Source organism: Tripterygium wilfordii, chromosome 21 (assembly GCF_013401445.1).
Source record: "Tripterygium wilfordii isolate XIE 37 chromosome 21, ASM1340144v1, whole genome shotgun sequence".
Taxonomy (NCBI): Eukaryota; Viridiplantae; Streptophyta; class Magnoliopsida; order Celastrales; family Celastraceae; genus Tripterygium; species Tripterygium wilfordii.
The window spans coordinates 16,571,560-16,594,473 of NC_052252.1; the positions used below are offsets into that span (position 1 = coordinate 16,571,560).

At 35.1% G+C, this 22,914-nt stretch overlaps 4 protein-coding genes across 4 annotated transcripts; all 4 read left to right on the forward strand.

Annotated features, from left to right (window-relative positions):
- The first annotated feature begins 124 nt into the window (after positions 1–124).
- Positions 125–6,124, forward strand: LOC119988215 (probable choline kinase 2). The gene is made up of 9 exons (XM_038833177.1): positions 125–579; positions 1,410–1,765; positions 2,922–3,043; positions 3,212–3,407; positions 3,532–3,649; positions 3,737–3,784; positions 4,623–4,723; positions 5,099–5,227; positions 5,812–6,124. Exons 2-9 carry the CDS (start codon positions 1,412–1,414, stop codon positions 5,860–5,862), a joined length of 1,119 nt encoding a protein of 372 aa, XP_038689105.1. The 5' UTR covers positions 125–579; positions 1,410–1,411; the 3' UTR covers positions 5,863–6,124.
- A 735-nt stretch (positions 6,125–6,859) lies between these two features.
- Positions 6,860–9,282, forward strand: LOC119988217 (protein MAINTENANCE OF PSII UNDER HIGH LIGHT 1-like). Its single transcript, XM_038833178.1, has 3 exons — positions 6,860–7,135; positions 7,962–8,096; positions 8,715–9,282. The coding sequence occupies exons 1-3, from the start codon at positions 6,962–6,964 to the stop codon at positions 9,027–9,029; spliced, it is 624 nt and encodes a 207-aa protein (XP_038689106.1). The 5' UTR covers positions 6,860–6,961; the 3' UTR covers positions 9,030–9,282.
- A 596-nt stretch (positions 9,283–9,878) lies between these two features.
- LOC119987622 (putative RING-H2 finger protein ATL69) lies at positions 9,879–10,654 on the forward strand. The gene has a single exon (XM_038832526.1). The coding sequence runs from the start codon at positions 9,974–9,976 to the stop codon at positions 10,508–10,510; it is 537 nt and encodes a 178-aa protein (XP_038688454.1). The 5' UTR covers positions 9,879–9,973; the 3' UTR covers positions 10,511–10,654.
- A 6,230-nt stretch (positions 10,655–16,884) lies between these two features.
- Positions 16,885–19,120, forward strand: LOC119989826 (WAT1-related protein At5g07050-like). Its single transcript, XM_038835558.1, has 7 exons — positions 16,885–17,202; positions 17,288–17,350; positions 17,452–17,568; positions 17,685–17,937; positions 18,074–18,235; positions 18,370–18,521; positions 18,651–19,120. Exons 1-7 carry the CDS (start codon positions 17,000–17,002, stop codon positions 18,928–18,930), a joined length of 1,230 nt encoding a protein of 409 aa, XP_038691486.1. The 5' UTR covers positions 16,885–16,999; the 3' UTR covers positions 18,931–19,120.
- Positions 19,121–22,914: the final 3,794 nt, after the last annotated feature.

Here is a 22,914-nt window from a genome sequence, read left to right on the forward strand (position 1 = left end):
TAAGAAATCATGAATTTGATCGCCTCTAAACTAATGCAAATCCACATATTCAAAAATAAATAAACCCAAAAAACTTACCATCGTGATAGGGTAGGGATGACGTGCTCAGAAGTGTAGGGCGGGAAGGGCGTGCGCATAAGTCTACTTCTTTGCTCGCAAGTCTCTCGTTGAAGATTTAAGGGTGAGTATGATAATCCTAAATAGAGGATCAAAATTAAAGTTTACTAAACTGGGCGTAGTTGAAAAATTGTGGGCTGCAAATCGTTAAGCACATGCAATCAGAAATCACCAAGCCGAAGGGTTAAATGGGCCGTCATAGAGGGCCGCCCCATACACCCTTCAACTGGCCAATATCTAACCAATTTCAATCATCATTGATCGACCGCCTACAACTGTTACAAGACGAGCCGTTAAATTTTTCAAGCACCTTGAGAATCCCAATACATATCGGTCGTCACAGAAACAAATTCTCTGCTTAGCTATCACCGGCGACGAGGTCTCTCTGGTTTTTCGTATCCTGCTGCGTTTCCATATCGTTCAGAGATAACACTTTTGTCTCTTACTTCGTCTCCTCTTGAGGTGAGTGTTGTCGATTGAAGATGCGGTTTCTGGCCTTTTTTTTAATCGAATAATGACGTCGCTGTTAGAATTTTGCAATTGAGTTCCTGTTTTACCTCTCTGTCGAGGATACAAGCAATTTAGTCTATTTGCATAATTGCGTGTTTCCTAGTTTGTTGTAATGGGGAAATGAAACATTGCCGTCAAAACAAGAAGATCAAACAGTGGCATGTCTGATTTGGTTTCTTGAAATTGAAATTCATTGGGAGCTGTGTGTTGCTAAGGCTTAAGTATTCTTTGTATTCGTCTGCAAAACAGGCTGAAGTGAAATTCTAATTTAATATTATGTGTCGATGAGATTTAATTAAGGAGCTGAGTTTTGCTAATAATTGATTTTCCTATATAATGTTTTTTGATATTTTTCATTGCGGGAAAAAATTGCAAATAACAAAAACTAGAAACTCTTCATTGGAACAAGACCATTTTTGAGTATATTTGCCTCTGATAGACACTTCAAGGGTATCTGCCTCCAAAAAAGACTAAGCAAAAGAAAGGCCAAATCCAAATATATCTAAAGATTTGAGATAGTTCTTGACTAGAGTAGGAAATGCCTAGGCAACAAATATCCAAGCTGAAGTTCGGTTGTTGCACAGTCAGGACTCTTATTTTCAAATATGGTGTTAGTTATATTCACAATGTAAACTTCATTCAAAAAAATTACAACTTTCAATTTATGGTCTTGAATGTGTTTGCGGTTGTATTTTGGAAATCCGTATTAAGGAGTGCATTTAAGATGCTATCTATTATCATTGTTGTTGTGGTTATTTATTGATTTGTGTTGTTTTTTTTAGCAATGGATGCTGCAGAAAATGTTATAGAGAATAAAGAAGATCGAATACCAATAGAAGCAAAGGAAATGTTAAAATCAATGGCATCCAAATGGGAGGATGTGCTTGATTCAAATGATCTGCAGGTGATCCCTCTGAAGGGTGCAATGACAAATGAGGTTTACCAAATAAATTGGCCAAAGAAATCAGGAGAAACCTCATGGAAGGTTCTAGTGAGGATATATGGTGAGGGTGTAGACGTGTTCTTTGACCGGAATGATGAGATTCGGACATTTGAGTTCATGTCGAAGCAAGGGCAAGGACCTCGTCTTTTAGGGCGTTTTCAAAATGGACGAATTGAAGAGTTCATCCATGCACGGGTAATTTGATGTTGTTCTTTATTAGTTTCATTTTTTTAATCACTGGAATTCCGAAACGGTTTTGCTGATGTGGTTGACAAGTTATGGTCTTCTTTTTTATTTTTTTTCTTTTTTTTAATGAAGCAAAATGGTACTGGTATCTCAACTTATTGTGATGGTGGAGAAAAAAAACATACTTTTCGGGAAGCTCAAAACAATGTTCATACAATCATTAGTTCCTCTAGTGTAAACCTACCTCAAACAGTTTCTTCCTCTCCTTTCTAAAATGCACTTGAGACTATAATTATTTGAATATCACATATGTATTTTAAAATACTCATTTTTTCTTCTTAAGTTTATAATCAATATACGCATGTCATTTTAGGCCACTAAATCCTTGCTAAAAAATTGGGTTGTTTTAGCTAAATGGGATTATTAGGCATCTGCGGTTACTCAGGATTTTTCTACTAACATTTTATTTTCTTCCATGTTACGCATCCCTGTCCTGTTGTACCTAATTTTCATGATTTATGAGATGAATGGATCTTTCAGATATAAAACTGGTTCTATACCCATCACTTCCTGTGTAAATTCTTGTCATATTAATTTTTAAGCCTCTTGTGGTGCTTATGAATTCATTTTTCTAATCCAAAGAGAACTATGATATTCTTGGAAGTCCTTTGGTGATTTAGAAGATGTTCACATGAGCTTGTCATGAATGGGAGAATTGGTTACATTTTTACGTGATATTCCAACTTATATCCTTCATTGAATGGAATTTTGTTTTCTGATACGTCATTGTGATTGTATAGTTATCCATTTTGTCAGTGCCCAATTTATGACCTGGCTCGCATGATTTTCACCTCATTGTAAGGTCAAACTGAGTTTAAAATTTTCCAACTCTCGTGTTGCTGAAGTTGGGATGACATTTTACCAGTGCATTTTGGGACATTATTTTGCTGCTTTTCAAATTGAGATCTTTAGATAATTTAGTGCGATCGATGATGCAAGTCAAAGGTCAAACTTATAAAAAAAAAAGAATGACTGCTACTATATTTCTCATATGTTCTCATTTTACTTATGACTAGAAAAGAAAATTTTGACTTGTGTAAGTGTGTAACATTAAGCACTTTTATTCCTTTGCTGAGACAAATTTTGTTTGTCACGTGAATTCCAGACACTATCTGCTTCTGATTTATGTGATCCAGATATTTCTGCTCTTATAGCAGCTAAAATGAAGGAGTTCCATGGACTAGAGATGCCTGGTCCCAAAAAGATCTGCCTGTGGGATAGATTACGGTATGTTTCTATTTTCTCACACACTCTCTCTCTCTCCCCCTCTCACTCTCTCTCTGAAACATTGATTCAGTCATTTGCATCGCAATGAAAATGATGTTACTTGTATACATGCCATTTTTTTTAATGTTTTACTGTAGGTGCAATAATATCTTATTGTCCTGTATTCAGAAATTGGCTACATGCAGCTAGGAGGCTGAGTCCTTCAGAAGAGGCTCAAACCTTTCACTTGGATGTTATTGAGGAGGAAATAACTATATTAGAAAAGAAGCTCACAGATGACAGTCAGCATATTGGTTTTTGCCACAATGATTTACAATATGGTAACATAATGATCGATGAAGAGACTAAGTCAATAACTATAATTGTGAGTTTCACTTATGCATTTGAAGTCAATCTATGTTATTATTATCCAACTATATGTTGAAAGACTGTTTTAGTTTTCTTATTAATCAATAGTCAAGATGTTTTGCTTTGCCTTCTTTTTTCAGGACTATGAATATGCAAGCTACAATCCTGTTGCATTTGACATAGCAAATCACTTTTGTGAGATGGCTGCTGACTATCACACAGATACACCTCATTTATTGGACTACACTAAATACCCAGGTATCCACTGCATTTATTTAATTTTCTCGTGCTTTTTATGCTATTACTTTCTAATTGAAAAGCATTATTTTTGCGCTGGCATGATAGGTTTGGAGGAGCGTCGAAGATTTGTGCTTATATACCTGAGTTGCTCTGGTATGTATACTTTTTAGTTTATACCTTCATCTTAAACAGTGTTCATTTAACTTGCCATTGGTTTCTACTGCCACACTCGAGTTTTTGTTTTCCAAGAGGGTGTCGCAGACAAACAAAGAATGAGACACTGGATGATACTTTCTGGTCTATTTTTCCATTTCTCTTACTTTACCTTTGTTGTTGCTGTTGCTGTTGTCTTCTCTCTTTTTTTCTTTTTTTCCTGTTGGTGTTCTTGTTTTTTGGGAAGGCATTCAAGAGGAGGATTGTTTGGAAAAGGAAACTGCTGCTTACCATTAAAATCTGCCATTGCTTGATCATCTCAATTAAAAGGAGCAACTGTTGGCCTTTGTGATATAGCTGTACATCTCAATTTAGACATTTGAAGGCCAAAGGAAGGAATTCTCATTCTTATTATCATGTTTTAAATTTGAAGGTTGACTATTTTTCTAATCAATCAAGGTAGTCTTATCATGTAAGTATGTAACTGATGGAATGTGTATACAGGGGAAGTGGGAGATCTTGGTCTCCCAAATTACTTTTTTGCTTATGGGAGTCCAATGGACCATACCATATAAAGTATCAATATACATTTCTGTATATACCTCCTCTCTTTTTTTTCCCCTCCTTGTATTTGCGAGTAAAAGATGTTCTTTACGGTTACTTATGGACCTCTTGAAGGAGCAAACTACCTATCAAAAATTAATCATGGCCATATCATTTAATTATGTTCCAAGTCCATATTAATCCTTGCTCATACATTTTGGCTCATGAATACATTGGATTTATTAGAATACCTGAAGTTTAATCATTCTCTGAATATATTGAATAATTACTGCAGGTGATGAATCTAGTGACATTAAGTTGGAGCAGCTACTTCAAAATGTCGAGACGTATACCCTTGCAAACCACCTCTTCTGGGGCTTGTGGGGAATAATATCGGTATCTTCCATCTTCTTATCTTAAGCGTTTCTAGTAGAGATTATTTTGGATCCCGACTTGATATCAAGAGCTTTAATAATCAAGAATATTCCTCTTTTCAGCTGTTAAAGTACTGATTTGTATCGCCACAACTACTCTTGAGAGTTTTTGAGAGTTATGTTTTTCATTATACATAGTTTTTCTGTATGCTCTAGTGTTCAGAATTTTTGGCTAGTGTCTCATTATAGAACACTAGTGCCTTCTGAACCTCCTTTATTGCAATTATGGACACAATGCCCTTGCATGTATATGTTATGCAGAAATGCTAGGGATGAGTGCTCACAGGCACAATTTTGTAAAGCTTATTAATTTGTCCCTTTTTCTCCACCTTTTTAGGAACATGTGAATGAAATTGACTTTGAGTACCTAGAGTATGCACGGCAAAGGTTTGACCAGTACTGGTTAAGGAGGAAAGAACTCTTGGGTTCCTTGGAATCGTACCCAGATGGTGCAACTGATCATAACGTACTGTTTCTTCCTTGATTGTTTCTCCTCTTTGCTGCTTTTTGTAGATATAGTTCTAGATAAGAAGATGCTAAAATATAATAGTCTAAAAAACTTATGTGTTGTACAATTATATAATGTGAATATGTGATTGAGTATTTTGGCGAACTATGATAATTTGGGATTGATTTGGAAGTGATAGAAACTCTCACATCAGAAAGATAAGGAAGTTAAGTGTTGTTTATAAGGAGGGCAAATGCCACTCCTTAACATGTCCATTAGGTTTTCACAAGAGCTCATGAAACATTGGTATTGTGGAGGCCTATTGGACTACCGCCAGTCCATGGTTACATGCACCCATGGATGCAGGCTGAGCCTGTTAGATTGTTAGGGTGGGGTTTGGGCCTGGACTCTCCAGAGCCCATGAAACACTACTATGGAGGGGACCTTATCAGGAAGCTTTGATTTTATACATGCTTCTTTGAACTTGTATGCGAATATAGTATCACTACTTTCTCTGGAGTCAATTCTTGCGGTTCAATCTCGCAAATTGATCTGGGCATATTTTTCTTTTTCCTGATACTGAGAGGGATTGTTCCATGCAGGCCAACAAAGTGGTACCTGAAAGCCATAATCGAGGGAACGATTGCTCATGAGGATAAGGAAGCATTGCAATTTTGGGAATGAAGAGATGATTCCTCTTATTATTGGCTGATATTATTTCATAATAATTTCCTTCTCCACATTCAAAATGCATCTGTTGTCTAACATTGCATTGAAATTTATGCTGTCTTGATGCTACTTCTTCTGAATTTGGGATTCTTTTTCCATTGTTTAAATTCTAGCAGAAGTTTTAGTGGAAAGTGTACCCATAGCAGACTCTTTCTAGTAATTTGGGTATAAGAAAATTTGGGAATACAGTGGGCAGTGAATGGTATTATTTTCTGTTTAGGATTTAGGCTCATTTAACTGATGCGATGAGGTGTTTATGCAGACACTGTTTGCAACAAACTTGTTAAGAGTTTCAATGCACTGATGATATACAACTCATTGAACAGATGGGATTGTCCGAATCTATTTCAATACTGGCAATTTCGGTCTTACTAGTTACTACCCTATTTCTGTCATCAAAATGATAGTCTGGCACCATGAAATTAGGAAACAACTTAGGTGATAGTATAGTTGTTGAATCTATGTGAGGTTAAATCGTGGTGAATTTCTATGAGGTCAAATCGTATGGATTCGGGAATCAGAATATTTTCATTTCAATTTCCACTGAGAACAATATCATTGTGTTCACGTGATAAGTTTTTGTCAAACTTATCTTATCCTTTTATGAAACTTCTGTGTGCGACTAATTGCTTGAATTTAGACACATGTCAGATATGTTCAGGCAAACTTATATTATGTCCTCTCGATTACCCAAAAAAACCATGAAACTAACAATGGAAGACCGAGAGTAGACACGGAAACACCAAAAGCAAAGAGTTTAGCCCAGCCATGAGCAATGCTGGGCAGGACTTTGATGGGCTAGGCCTATTTGAATTGGTATACATGCTTACATAGCCCAAGAAAAGAAAAGCCCGGCCCAAAGATTCAGTACAAAAATTCAAAGAATTTGCACGTCGACAACTCCAAATCCAAAATCAACCACAAAAGACCCATCCATCCCAAACCCAAACACGCACAGCACGTCAACACCCTCCAAATCAACAAAACCGCCAAGAACTGAATATCAGAGTGTGTCGAAAAATCATGGCTTGTGCATCCCAGTCGATCATTTCAGCGAACACATCATGTGCATTTTCTTCACCGAGGTTGTTGAGGAGATATGGCAAATTGACCCCGAATTTAAAGCTCTTCACTGTCAGAGCTTCCTCTGATGACGCTGAAGATTGTAATGATGAAGAGTGTGCCCCTGATAAGGAGGTCGGTTTATTGTATCCTCCATTTCCTGCATTTTAGGCTTTTAATAAGCTTTTTTTGGAGGTTTTATGCGCTTGTTCATGCCTGGAAAATACTATTAAGATTGAGGTGAAAAGGGTTTGTGTTTATGGTTGGATGTTGCCTTTGGGATTCTATATGATTAGGTTTCGATTAATTGGGATGTGATACACCTTTTCTTGATAAAAAGATGTGTTTTTGACAATTATGAGTCATATGATTGAATGATTGGGACATTGTGCTTTGAAATGTTGCTGTCTCTGTTGGTTTTGCGTATTTCAATCTTATACCTAACTGTATTAAGACGAGGATAAAAATAATAGTACCTCATCTTTCCAAGATAGGATGTCATTGATATGTTTGTTTTGTTTTACAGAATGGGTACTGTATTACTTGCTATGTCAGTGATCATAGACTATCTATAATCAATTACTATAGCCTTTTTGGAGTTATGTCCAAAGCCTCTACAGAATAGTGTTCTTAGCACTATCGAGAGCTACTAACTTTGCTTTCCAAGAGGGGATTTCAGTAATTTGACCATTTCGTGTTCAAACTCATTCGCTCTACTATATGAAAAGCTTATATGTTGTTCCAAAGTTGAAAGAACTATTTCCTGTGTTTGCTGGTTGAGATTTCACTAGTTTGAGTGTTTCACTTGTTGTCTCAGTGACTCTTGAGTCTGAGAGTTATGGAATTGTTCAATGCCAGTAAAAATCAGTCGATACTTTCCTAGATATATGCATAAAGCTTATGAAGCATTGTTCTGAATGTTAAATGAAAGAGATCTCATGTTATGGTCATGATGAAATAGGTTGGCAAGGTTAGTATGGAATGGGTTGCCTCTGAGAAGACCAAAGTTGTCGGGACATTTCCACCTCGTAAACGGGGATGGACTGGCTATGTGGAGAAGGACACTGCTGGGCAGACCAACATATACTCGGTTGAGGTTGGTGCATTTAAATTTTTATCAATATATAATTAATCATGATGTCTTCATGTTTAATGTTTTTCAAAAGTTAGTATTAGTTGTGAATAAACTGTGGTAAACAAGTATAGAAGTATTTAAAAATCCCATACTATTAATTTTTCACTAGCAATTTGTAGGTCAAACCAGTAGGTAATGTAGAGCAGGGTAATTATATTCACTCACAAAATTATCATGATAAGGATGATATCCAGAGGCAGAGTTGTTATAAGTTAAACGGAACCATAGTGTACAGAAACCTGAGAAACATGCCTTCCATAGCCTGATATCATCGTATATTTATTTTTAATGGACAAGTATTTGGGCATGAGAATAGGATTTGAACCCTAGACCTCTTGAGGCAATGAAGTTCCACACTTCCATTACCAGACCAAGTATTGGGGATCCCTAATATCACCGTCGATTTAAAACTGCAGAGCTCTATCTGCACAAAAACTCCAACGATCATCCAAGAAAAGTTAACTAAATGTTCAACTTTAAAATCAAGCCTAAATGGTCATTTATCACTCTAATTTTTGTATATAAGCATTGATAATTATGATGTTTCTCATCTTTTGTAATCACTTGACTTGATTCCAGCCCACAGTGTACGTAGCAGAAAGTGCAATAAGCTCAGGAACTGTGGGTGCTTCTGCTGATGGAGCTGAAAATACAGCTGCTATCGTGGCTGGCATTGGCCTTATCTCTATTGCTGCAGCTTCATCAATACTCCTCCAAGTTGGTAAGAACCCACCACAGATACAGACAATGGAATACAATGGACCATCTCTCACTTACTACATCAACAAATTTAAACCCCCAGATGTGATTCAAGCTGCAGTACCAGACCAAGTTGAATCTTCACCATCTATTCAACGAGAGAGCTCTGCCCCAGTTACCCAGATAGAGGTTTAATCTGAAAATCAACCAGAGCCTTCTCCTCCAACTCTGACGAGTATTTTGCCGGCCAGTTAATATAATCTAGTTTCTTGAACTGCAAACCTGCATTATAGGCCATGCCACTTGTGTATAAAATAGGTTGAGCTTTGAATTACAGCAAATGAATAGCAACACAATTTTTGTATGTCCTGTAAAACGCAAGCTACCTTTTGTTGTATATTTCAGGTATTTATTGTATTTAACTTGAGGCCTAATATACATTGGTAAATCTCTATGCAGACAAGGGTCTTGTAGTAGAAGTCACTACAGTGATCATCACAGACGTCCAGTCTGTTTATCAAATTTAAAAAATTGTGTGGACTCCACACTGATAAATTGGATGTATGTTGTGTGGACTCCACACTCTGTACCTATTTGATCAGTATGTGACAAAATTGCAGGGACAATGCTAGAGACCCCCAAAATTTGATCCTTAAAAGTTCCCCAAATCTATGTGACATTAAAATAGCCATTGATTAAAAATACACATATAGGATTCACTTCACATCCAACACTCCACATTAAATGGGGGTCATTTTTTGAGTGTCTCAAACATTATCCAAACTGCAATCACTTCTACTACGCTTAACCCTATCACTATGGACATGTTTGTAATATTCTTTGTAATATTCTTTCTAATCAATTTTTTATTGGGTAATGATTTCATAATGACTTCTTTTTTTCTCTCTCTTTTCGAGGTGGGCATTATTGTAATTGCATGCAGTTGACTTTTTAATCTCTGAAACTCAAAGTCCAACGGCTATACATTTAATTCTTTCCCGCGGATCCCGCTTATCTCGGACCTTTATGTCTCCAAATCTAACTACTTCCACTTCCAACTTCACACATCATTGAAGCTTTTAAATCTTCTTCTAGATCTGCCTTAGCTTCTGTATCTAAGTATATACATACACAAACTCATGTCCACAGCAGAACCACCAGTATCCACCACCGCCGCCGCGGGTGTCGGTCTTGGTTACGGCATCGCTATCGCCGTTAGCATACTTGTGCTGATCTCCACAATCATGTTAGCTTCTTACGTTTGTGTCAGACTGAAAGGTAACAGCTACGGTGACAGCAGCAGCAGCGGCAGTGGTGGTGGTGGTAGTAGTGGCAGGAACGGTAGGCCCATTATCATGGACAACTCGACAGAGCCCGTCGTGGTGGTTGTGGGCTTAGATCGGCCCATTATAGAGTCATTTCCGAAGACAATACTCGGTGAAAGCAGACGGCTACCAAGGCCCAACAACGGCCCGTGCTCCATTTGTTTGTCGGAGTATAGAGCGAAGGATACAGTGCGGTGCGTCCCAGAGTGTAATCATTGTTTCCATGCTGATTGTATTGATAAGTGGCTAAAGATGAATGCAACGTGTCCGTTGTGTAGAAGTTCGCCGGCTCCGACCCCACTAGGTACCCCTCTGTCTGAGATTGTCCCACTGCCCTTTCATGCTAGGTGATCTTTGTAACAATTTCTTTTCTTTTCTTTTTTTTAATCATTTGAATTTGAAAATCTTATTCTTTAGACAAAAAAAATTAGTTGCTTGATGATAAGAATTGTCCTTCATTAATTAATTATGCTAAGACATGTAAAGATATGGACTTGATAGAGAGGAATTTTTCATGGTAATGTGTTTAATTTGTTTAAGGATTAGAAATATCTATAGGGTCGTTTCCAAAATAAAGTAACGAAATTGATGAAATAGAATTCTTTAAATATCCAACATTTTAAATGGACGAGTTTAAAATAGAGGTAAGAAATCATGGGACAAAGCTTTTTTTTCTTTTCAAGTAATTAAAGTGAATTGCACAAATTTGTTTGTTAAATTCAGCAATAAGTGATAATCGCATGACAGTTTGTAGATTATGAGTTCTGTTGTAAATAATGTTAAGCAGGGCTTTTATGAAATGAAACCATAAGTTTAAAAAATGAAAAAATAAAATTATGATGTGATGACACATTTCTCAAATCATTAGATTCGAATTATAGACTCTACAATTCCAAATTAATTGCAAGTCTCTACATCCGTTCTCTTAATTTGAGTTATTTCTTTCTAGCAGTTAAGACCCATTATGAGCATCAAATGAAATGACTCAAATGATTAAATGAGATGTCAACGTAAGCTTGGGCCCTTATAGACAAGTGATTTCGGCTTGTTACTTTCTACTAGTTTAAAAGTCCATTATAAGCATTAAGTAAAGGGTGAGCTTTATTCACGATCCGAATTTTACGAATTACACCCCGACATATCCACACCTCTAAAAAATTTAAATATATCCAATCACACCATAAGTGGTCAAAAACTCGGACATTTATGAAATACACCCCAAAACAAAACAAAAAAATAGAGAAAAAAAAAAAACAATCACATTTCTTCGTCAAAGAAGACCTCATGTTCAATACATTGTTATAAGTGCAATCCCCACATAACACACAAATTTCCAAGGCAAACGCATGAACCTGCCGAGTGCCGACCCTGCTCGTATGGACAGGAGCTAAGAATGCTAAAAAATGCAAATTCATTCGGTTTAGAATGAACCAATATATCAGTAAAAACACGAAAACAATCCTTTGCATATCCATGTTGTGCGTATCCAGAAATGAGAGCAGTCCAAAAAACAACATTTTTTGCGAGGCATTTCATCGAAGACTTTATAGGCATGGTCCAAAAACCCACATTTTGCATACATGATGATATGGTTTGCCACCAAAAGGTCCGCTGCATGGACTGGTTCATGGGCAAACATGTATTAGTGTAATAAAAGGCCTTGTTGGAGGCATCCATGGAAGAGGGTGGCATAGGCTTGTTTGGTATGTAGAGCAAGGGGCAGTGCAGAAGCAGAAGTGCAGAACAATGAGATATATTGGTTTACGTGGCCGCTCACGTTAAGAAGTCGAAGCTTGTTTATAAGATCGTCCTCCGGGAGACTCAAGCCGGAAGGTCCAGTAGAAGTGCTAGAGCTGAAGTTTCGAAGGAAAGTACACAAATAAACTTGTAATGAAAGTCACCATTGTTTCTTTCGTTGAAAGGGGGTGGGGTGTGAAGATCTAATAATTAAAAAAACAAAGAGTCAAACCTAAGTTAATGTAAATTGGGGTGTATTTAAAAAAAATTAGGGTGCAATTAAAACTCACCCAAGTAAAGTACGATATTAATGGACCTCAGGCCATTGTAATATGAATAAGCACGTTTGGGCTTTTTATTTTGTAGGAGTAAAGGCCCACTGTCAGCATTGGATGACCTAACCAGACATTGGGAGGGAGGGAAGAGAGTTCGATAGTATTGCAATAGAAATTGAAACTAAAAATATAATTTTGGAATGCCCTCATACCTTCTCTTTTCCAATAAAGGAATGTTATAATTTTGAGAAATTGAGACAGGTTAGAAGAAAGAATTTAAAGAGGTTGAGCCCAGTCCACTCGAGTTATTGTCCATGCTCTGGGCCCAATACTCATGTGGGTTTTTCCTTCAAACGGCGCATTATATGTTTAAAGTTGTTCTCACACATATAAATCAAATTGTTGGTTTACACAATATGAGACCTTTTATAAGTATTAACAAGGAAGAAGTAGAACGGGGAGTGGTTTGATTGAGGCCATACTATACTGAAAGATTTGGCTAATTAATCATAGCCTCATTGGTGTCCAACACTTACGTTAAATAAACCCCCTGTGGGTTATGATTCAGATCACTAATAATAGTAAATTTACTTTTGGTTATTAATCATATGGAAGTCAATTTCTCAATTGTTTTGGAAAGGTTTTTAATTAGGTAAATCCCACTAGTAATAATATATACGAACTCAAGGATATTAAAGCTTTATCGATAGCCGGCCAGTCACTAATGGTAGTTAATTAATTACATTGCATTCAAAATGGCAATGGGATTTGTGTGTTCTTTTACCCACAATGGCACCTATCAATATTTTTTTACATAAAGTGCGTTGATAGTGATTGTAAAGTTTACCTAGTTGTTATAATTTGAATAACTTGAGATGTATGAGAAGAAGGAGGTGAGAAGTAGAAGAAGGACGTGAGAGATGTTTGACCTAATCCAATTGAGGTCTGAATCCAAGTTCCACACGGCTTTGTCCTTCAAAAAGCTACTCAAGTGTATAAGTTTAGGCTCACCCTAATAAACCACATCGTTGACATACATTCGAAATATACTTGGCGCAAGTTATAATTAAAGAGCTTACAAATATTAACCCAAATTTTGTTTCTTATAGAAATTATATATGTGTTTCTTTTATTATCATTGAATTATATATATGACTATGAAACCACATTTACAATTGATAGGGACCTTTTAGATACATAAAACAAAAGTTCTTCTTATAATGTTTTATTAAGGAAAAGTCTTTCATATCATTACCTATTAAATAATTAACTAGTCCCCCCACCAAAAAAAAAAAGATAAAGAAGATATATTTTCAATTTTTTTTCCTTGATTTTTCGATTGATCAATTGATTAATGTAAAGGAATGATATCAATTTTTTGTCAGTATTCACTTTGTTTATGAGCCAGCAACAATAATTCATATTAAATAAATATAATATGGTTGTGCATGTCTCTTTTTCTTTTCAATTTATGACACTAATTTGGTTTGTCCTCCCATTAAAATTAATTAATATTATTACATTTCACGACCAAATTAAAGTTTTGAGTACAATAATTCAACCCTTTTTTTTGGGTAAGCACAATAATTCAACACACTTAATACATACTTTTGATTGAAAAAGAAATTCAACATCTCGTACGTTTTCAATTTGTATCAGATCAAATAATTAGGGGAAGCCAAAAGCAAAGCAATATATATGTACATGTCCTATTAGATTCAACAAGATCTTCATGTTTCTAAAGAGATTCATATGTTTAAGTAAAGAAAACTATTGAATCTTTGACTCAAAACTTTTGAATCAATAGAGAGTCAATAATTGAAGGCTTTTTGGTCAAGGAGATGTTGCTAGCAAGCTAGGCCAATCCAATGACAGTGCATGCTTTGCTTTTGACTTAAAAGGGTATTGCATGTGTCAAGAAGAGCTAGAACAAAATATGAAACAGAAGGGCTTGGGTGTGCAAGGAAAAGTGGGGATTGAAAGAAGCTTTAGAAAGCTTTGTATCTATGGAAGCCAACAAGTTTGTGAAATAAATTAAATAGAATGAAATATATTCATACAATGGGATCGAAAAGCCTACCCTAGCTAGAAGGCCTTTTCGAAAGTAATTAATTATTCTTTAATAAGATTGGTTTAATATTATATATACATTATATGTATAATCACAAGCAAATACGTAGCGTTAGAGTTACAGTGATACAATATATATGTGACAGGTTCAATTCCTAAAAATATCATCTCCACATATTATGTGGTGGTTATAATGTCTACGGACACTGCGAGAGCCTTATGTACGAAAGTTCATCGTTTACCTTACCATTATATATATATAGTAGACCAACGTGTGCACCACAAAATTTGATTAGTTCAAACTCAAAAAATTTGAAATTTCAGGTTTTGAGTCTAACAAGACACACACACACATATATATTAGAAATATAATTTTCCTTTTCAACAAAATTTATGATATGAAACAAACTAATGGAGATATTTTGATGGTTGAAGAAAGGGAAATATGAAGTAAGAGACATGGGAAGAACAAACATGCAATGTGGTGTTTTGCTCGTTTTGGGAGTGCCTCTCAAGTTCCAACACATTTTAACCTTGTGGAGACACATCAATATTTAATTCCCAACACCACCACTTTTCCTTCTGTTTATTTGGACTCCCATTCACCCACCCACTTCAGTCTCATCCAACTTGAATTATCGACTCTACACCCTAAATTTCGCAGCAGGTCACGTTAGATCACAACTACTTTTGCATCAGCATTAATGTTAGCAAAAACCAGCCATCCAGGTGTCGTAAATGTAATCGTCCGCCCTTCCACACTAATAACATTTTTCCGCTTTAAGTCAATCTTTATAGAACCGCACGAATTTGTTCATAGGTCCAACGTTAGATCATACTAGTTTGAGCTCAAGAAAAACTCTTGTTACTAGTTTAAAAGTTTGGCATATTATAATTTGTAATTCACATCTTCTCTTGAGTAATGTGGGACAAGAGAGTTAGCCACATCGCCACTAGATAGCTCGCTTAGCACCATCAAGCTTGACACTATAGAGATTTGTGACTTCACCCACTCGAGTCGGTGTTGTAGACTAGCTCCTCCTTAAGGGTTCATGTCCCTGTGCAGTCCACGTGCCCACAGACGCCTATGGGTGCCCAAATTTTAAATCCTGAGACCTCAGCTTTGATACCATCTGTAACAACCCACCTCCGCAATGCTGACACTTTATTCATTTTGGGTCGGCCCATACTAGCCGGCACAACTTTGTCTTTTGAGGCCCAACACCATCCCATACTAGTTTGAGCCGTACCTAGGAAAAACATTTGTTTTATTATTTGAAAGTTTGATCTATTATATTATGTACTTCATATCTTTTTCTAAGTAATTTGGAACAAGATATTTAGCCCATCACCACTCAATAGCTCGTTTAGCTCTACTAAACTTGACACTGTAGAAATTTGTGGTCGTGCTCGAATTAGGTGCTACAGCATATAGATAGTGTGAACATTAATTATTGTTGTGTGGTGATTGAATGTGTATATATATCAATATGGGATGGGTTCCTCTTCAAGGATTTGGCATTCAAATATATATTTTGTAGTGGGATTTGGGTGGGGCCTACTTAGGCATATATATATACACACAAATATAATAAGGTGACGAATGCATGTTCGACGATTGGGTTGTTGATTAGACGCCCATTTTGGGTACCTCTTTGGTGCTCCACTTGACATCTCTCTCTTTTCAATGTTTCGTGTTGTTGGATTATACTTGTTTATGCACGAAAGACCTTCCTTTCTTTGTTTCTCTTGTGACCCTTGCTTCATAGTTAAGGGCCTCTATATATATATATATATATATATGCTCTTTTTAACCTTTGGTTATTTCTCCAGACTTGGGCGTACGGCGTTCGAGATTGGGATTTCGAACCAATTCCTTGAGATATTTTCTTGTGAAATCCTAGTCACGTCGATTTGTCCTACTTCCAAGCCTCTATCTACACGGACTTCAATCCAATCTTATCTATCGTCAGCATGGTGCGAATTATTTTGGTGACCCGAAATTTATATCCACTCAACTTTTTGAAAGATATGTTGAGGAATTCTCTCGGTTATTTAAAAAATATATATATTCCTCCTTTTTCTTGTTCAATCTGCGGCTTTCCCCCGTCAATTTTATGAAATATATAATGGAAAGTCGTCTTATTCTCTCTAGTTAAGTAAATGTGTTTAATGGAACTTAAGTATCTAGCAGCCGCATTAGATTTTGGTGCAAATATATTCGAGAATATATATATATATATATATATATATATATATATATATATATATATATATGAGTATCTGGCTACGATCACGTCACGGGCAATGGACTTGCATCGTATGGTATATATGAATTTTTCAGTTACGTCCCTAAACTTCTAATATTTTCATATTTCACTCCTCTAACAATTATATTTGCTTCAATGGCCCTCAAAACTGTCGCATTAAGGTTGCATCAGTCACCAGCCTTACATGGGTGACTCGGATACTCACCACCCTATTGACACGTGTACCCCACAATCCATCGAATCAAATTAATCAAAAATGGATAATCGTAATTATAATTTTCCCATTATTTTAATTAGAATCTAACGGTTCCCCCTCCTCAAAAAATATATATATATGAGTACCACTCCCACACATTCCCTTATAGGCAAAACACATACACCCCCTTCCCACTTCAAGGGTTTTTGCTTCCTATCTCCCGTTCCTCTTATTTTCTCTAACACTACTCTTTAACATTATTCTTGGAAGATTCTAATTTTCCCAAGAAAATATGGGGAAGCTAACAAGTTTCTACAACTTCCTTGGGAGCTCAAAACCCTACTTTGCCATGATTTCCTTACAATTTGGTTATGCTGGCATGAACATCATCACTAAGGTCTCGCTTAATCGTGGAATGAGCCACTATGTTCTAGTGGTTTATCGCCATGCCTTCGCCACCGCCGTCATCGCTCCTTTTGCTTTCATTTTTGAGAGGTTTGAAGCTACTAACAACATTATTTTTGCCTGATTTTTGGGATTATTTTACAAGTATTTATCGATCTTGTACAATTTGTTACAGGAAAGAACAACCAAGGATCACTTTCCGAGTTTTTATGCAAATTTTTGTCCTGGCTCTTCTTGGGTTAGTACTATATAACTCTCTCATGCATTTGTGCATATATATATATATATATATTGTATCCAAAATGTAATGAAAACATATGGTTTTGTTTACTTGGATAGGCCTGTGATTGACCAAAACTTCTACTATGCTGGATTGAAATTCACTTCTCCAACTTTCTCATGTGCCATGAGCAACATGCTTCCCGCAATGACATTTGTCATGGCAGTCATATTCCGGTACGCGTATTTACCGTAAACAACTCTAGTGCATAAGACTCTCGTGCGGACAACAAAACAAAAAAAATTATCAAAAAAGATTTATTAATTATTTGATTTGGGTTGTATGTGTGTAGGATGGAGAAAGTTGATATAAAGAAAGTGAGGTGTCAAGCAAAAGTGGTAGGAACCCTAGTGACAGTGGCGGGGGCAATGTTGATGACCTTGTACAAAGGTCCAATTGTGGAGTTGATTTGGACTAAACATATTCATCCCCACAAATCTTATGGTACAAGCAACAACAATGGAAGTTCTGATAAGGAATGGTTCCTTGGCTCCATCCTCCTCATCATTGCCACTTTCGCTTGGGCTTCCTTATTTGTCTTGCAGGTACATACATGTATATAGATATACACATACACATACACATACACATATACATATACATATACATATATATATATATATAACTAAAATATTATAAAAACAAATAATAATAATTCATAAATGATTGATTTTGGTGCAGACCAAAGCATTGGAGACGTACAATAATCACCAGCTCTCACTAACATCACTAGTTTGCTTTTTTGGGACATTACAAGCAATTGCTGTGACATTTGTAATGGAACACAAATCCTCTGTCTGGAGAATTGGGTGGGACATGAACCTTCTTGCTGCTGCCTATGCTGTAATAATCTCTCTCTCTCTCTCTCTCTCTCTCTCTCTCTCTCTCTCTCTCTCTCTCTCTCTCTAATTTTCTTTTCTTAATTTTCATGAATATTAAATACTTAATTAGTTTGTTATTGAATTAATAATTTACAGGGGATTGTGACATCAAGTATATCATACTATGTACAAGGACTAGTGATCAAGAAAAAAGGTCCAGTCTTTGCAACTGCATTTAGTCCTCTTATGATGATAGTTGTTGCAATCATGGGCTCATTCATCCTGGCTGAAAAGATTTTCCTGGGAGGGTAATTACTAATTAAACTCTAATCTTAATAATTTTTTTAAAAAATACAACTTTTATTATTAGTATTATCATAATTAATTATAACATTATGACAAATTATAAAATAAGTTTCATAATTATGGTTTTGCAGTATAATTGGTTCAGTGTTGATAGTAATTGGTCTCTACTCGGTCCTGTGGGGGAAGCACAAGGAGAGCCAAAGCAATAAAAGAGAGAAGGAAATTATGGATCCTGTAAAGGGTGTACAATCAAACGGTGCCGTCTTGATGATTGAAGATATTGAAGCTAATGATGTTGATCTGCAAAAGGCAGAAGCTAACAATAATAAGGTTGTGCCTTCAATGGTGATTACAATACCAAATAATGTTCCTGAAGTACCCTCAATGAAGGCAAAGCAACAGGACACATAAAAGAGATGATTTGGGTGGGTGGGGATGGGCTTTTTTGTCCTTTTGTCCCCCCATTTTTCTTTTAATTAACTATATATATAATTATGGGGCTTTGCGTGTAATTGTTGTTCTGCTCTATAAAATGAATGATCTAATTAAATATTTCTACAAGGAAGAAATGTGATGGGAAAATGTAGAGAATCCGGCCCACTTTTGAAATCTCAAATATATTCTAAATATTTACTCAATATGTGATCTGGTGGTAGAATTGTAGGGATCCAAACTAGAGTCACGAATTCAATTCCGACTTTGCAACTACGAGAAATTAACTTGTGCATGAATGCATGATCGATAGTTATTTATACTTATTTTGTAGCTTATACGATGATTGAATATAAAACATTTTTCAATGGCACAATCATGAAGAATAATTTTAAAGAGGTGTTTGTGATTCAGACGTGGAAGAAATTCTGACGTTGATTCAGATTCCACTATAAGAATATGAAAGATGCATGCTAGTGGTTGTTGACCTGATGAGCTAGTTGAGTCCTAATTGGTTGTCGACATTACATACATCTATATATATATATATTCTATGATGAGAATCTTACATTCACCAAACACATCCGAATCTGATGCCTACACATCTGATCCCACAATCTGATGAATAAAAGCACAAAAGTGTCACTTCCAATCCGACAGTGAGATACAATGGGGATACCATTATGGATTGGGGAAAGCTGGGTGCACTTAACAAAGATATTTCATACACTGTGCATGTTTCATTCAGTTTTGTTTCGAATAAAAAAATATCGTTGTGTTCATAAAACCAATAAAAAATATAAATACATTTTTTTCAAATTTTAAAAAAAAAATTTTGAATCCTAAAAGCTAAGACCTCATTTTAGGCCTCATAGAAGAATTCAAATATATATATATATCATAATGCCTTGTTAATTTGAATCTTTTTTTTTTTTTTTGATAAAGAATTTGAATCTTAATGAGCTTTCAATTCAATGCATATAGGTGTGTACACGATGATCTGTTTCTCACCATATGAATTGAGAATTCTTGACAGGCACTTTATGCTACATTGAGTCAGCTTTATAATTAGCATGCTCTCGTGTTCTTAACATATTATTGTCTTGGAACATAAAACTTTATTTGTAAGTTGTGGAATCTCAATGTGTACCGTATATATACATTCACTTTTCTTGAACAACTTAGTTCCCTTCATATGGGAAGAACACTGTCACAAAGAATCATGTTTAATTTTTCTAACAACTTTGCAGTAGAATATATAATCTCCATCATAATCTGCTCGTCGACTTGTTGAAATTCCAACCACTTGGGTGATAGATTAGCGATGAATCTCTATGTGACCAAATCATATGGACTCATAAGGTCTTGAGTTCGATTTCCTATGAGAGCAATCTTGGGGTCACACACTGAGTTTTGGCTCAACTCATATTGTCGTCAGACGAGCCTGACAGCTCTAATTTAAACCTAAATCGAATGTGTAAATAGTAAATTTGTATTGTGTCATTCTCGGTTACCAAAATAAGAACCATATCTAATTATATTCTACTTCGAGATTTCTTCTTCCTTAGCCCTTTCAATTCATTAACTATCTTCTTATTTTAGTACATAGTTGATAGTGAAATAGGAATTTCTGGTTTCTTTAAAAAAAAGGAATTATATATCATATTGATAAGCTAATTGACAATTTTTATCAGGTTCTTATTCGTACATATCATGCTTACCCGTTGAGATAATTAGGAGATGAAAATATTTCTATGTAATTTGGTTTTTTATATGATATTACAAGTTATTACTAATTTGTTAAATAATTGAAATCAAACACAATCCAGTTTTTTTTTTTTTAAATCTTTTATCCATAAAGATTCATGACAGGGAGAGAGAGATGCAACAAAAAACCACTAAGCATTATATGTATGCAGATATGCAGATGATGCAAACAGCATTTGAAGCCACTTTTGTGAGTGCATACACACATTAATTAATTAATTTTATATATATATATATAATGTAGTTATCTGCATGGAATTTGCAGGGGGACTTACCTAAAACATGTGGAGACGATTCCCCACACACCATGATTCTTTCATTCATCTGATTATTCAATATCTCAAATCACTGTGTAGGCACTATTGTGACATTCAGTGGAGATTATATTCATACCACAAATCTATTTAAGATATATTCCCATTAATTTATTTACTTTATGTATCTTCAATACATGTGTTATATTCCTAGAAATTAAATTTAACAGGAATTTTTTTTAAAAAAAAAAGTCAAATGGGTATAATTCCTTTTAGATGTATTAATAATGTGAACTTAATTTGACAAACAAATTTTTTAACAAAAATAAATAAATATCATTCTTTGTCACTATGGATTCACTTTATATATACTCAGTACTCACACTTAACTTTGTGTTTTTCCAAACATTCTTCCACTACCTACTACATTATACATTTTGCAACCAATTGTGGAATCTGATTTGTAAATGGAATGTGAATATCTTTCACATTAATTTAAAAGGAATATGAGTTACTATCCAACTAAGGCATCTATGATATCATCACCTATACATATACATATATAGGGTTACTTGTACACTACTTGTACCATCAACATGTCATTGATTGATTCTAGTGAGGATTAATTCCCAACTTGATCAGTGAGATTCACTAATATTCCATACACACACATACAAACACATTCCCATATATATATATATATATATATATATATTGGGTCCTTTTCTCTTTGGTTTACTTTAAGTTAATGGATATCTAGGAATGAAATATTGTATGTATATTTGAAGGAGAGGAGAGAAGTGGCAAATGGGTATCTCACCAAACACACTAACTTGAATAATTATATTCATTTGCCTTTCTTTTTTCTTGCCACTTTAATATGTGAACATGCATGATCCACAATAAGAGACAAACAGACGTATTAATTTTGGTGAATGATGAATATGTAATTAAGGGTTTACTCAGTGCGCACTTAGATAGTGATTGCAAATTTCACCGTTAAAAAAAAAAAACAGATCTCACTGTCATATATACCACGTTTGATTTTTAACATCTAGCCACTTTTTTCTTGTCACTTTAATATGTGAACATGCATGATCCACAAGAAGAGACAAACAGTTGTATTAATTTTGGTGAATGATGAATATGTGACTAAGGGTTTACTCAATACGCACTTAGATAGTGACTGCGAGGCTCACCGTTAAAAAAAAAATAGATCTCACTGTTACACATACCACGTTTAATTTTTAACATCTAGCCACTTTTTTCTTGCCACTTTAATATGTGAACATGCATGATCCACAAGAAGAGATAAACAGTTGTATTAATTTTGGTGAATGATGAATATATAACTAAGGGTTTACTCAGTGCGCACTTAGATAGTGACTGCGAGTCTCACCATTAAAAAAAAAAAAGCAAATTTCACTATCACATATACCACGTTTGATTTTTAACATCTAGCCATGCACTTCTCATTGTTTATTCTAAATTTGGTTCACCATTGTTTGATGAATGATTTGATGAGAGGTAATACAAATTGTTGTTGAGATCCTTTTATATATACACTAATTTATCCAAACTTTGTGGGGTTTTGAACAAGTTAGACACATGAAGGGTCTTGTTTTTTCCGACTTCAGGTAAACATATTTCCCAATCTTTTTCTCCGATTAAATGTTATGAATCTTACCATTCAAACAAATAACATCAATCATTATTATTGATATAACTAGTCGTTAACTCGTGTGATACATGAGATGGTATTAAATATATTGGTTATCAAGTATTCTTGAATCAATATAATATATATTTTTACTATTTAAATCTAACTGTTAAGTTAATTTGCTATTATTTTTTATTCTATAGAATATAATGATTGTATTCAACATTGGACATTATAATGTAAATTTATAGGTTATATTCTAAATATAATTTGAATTTTAGT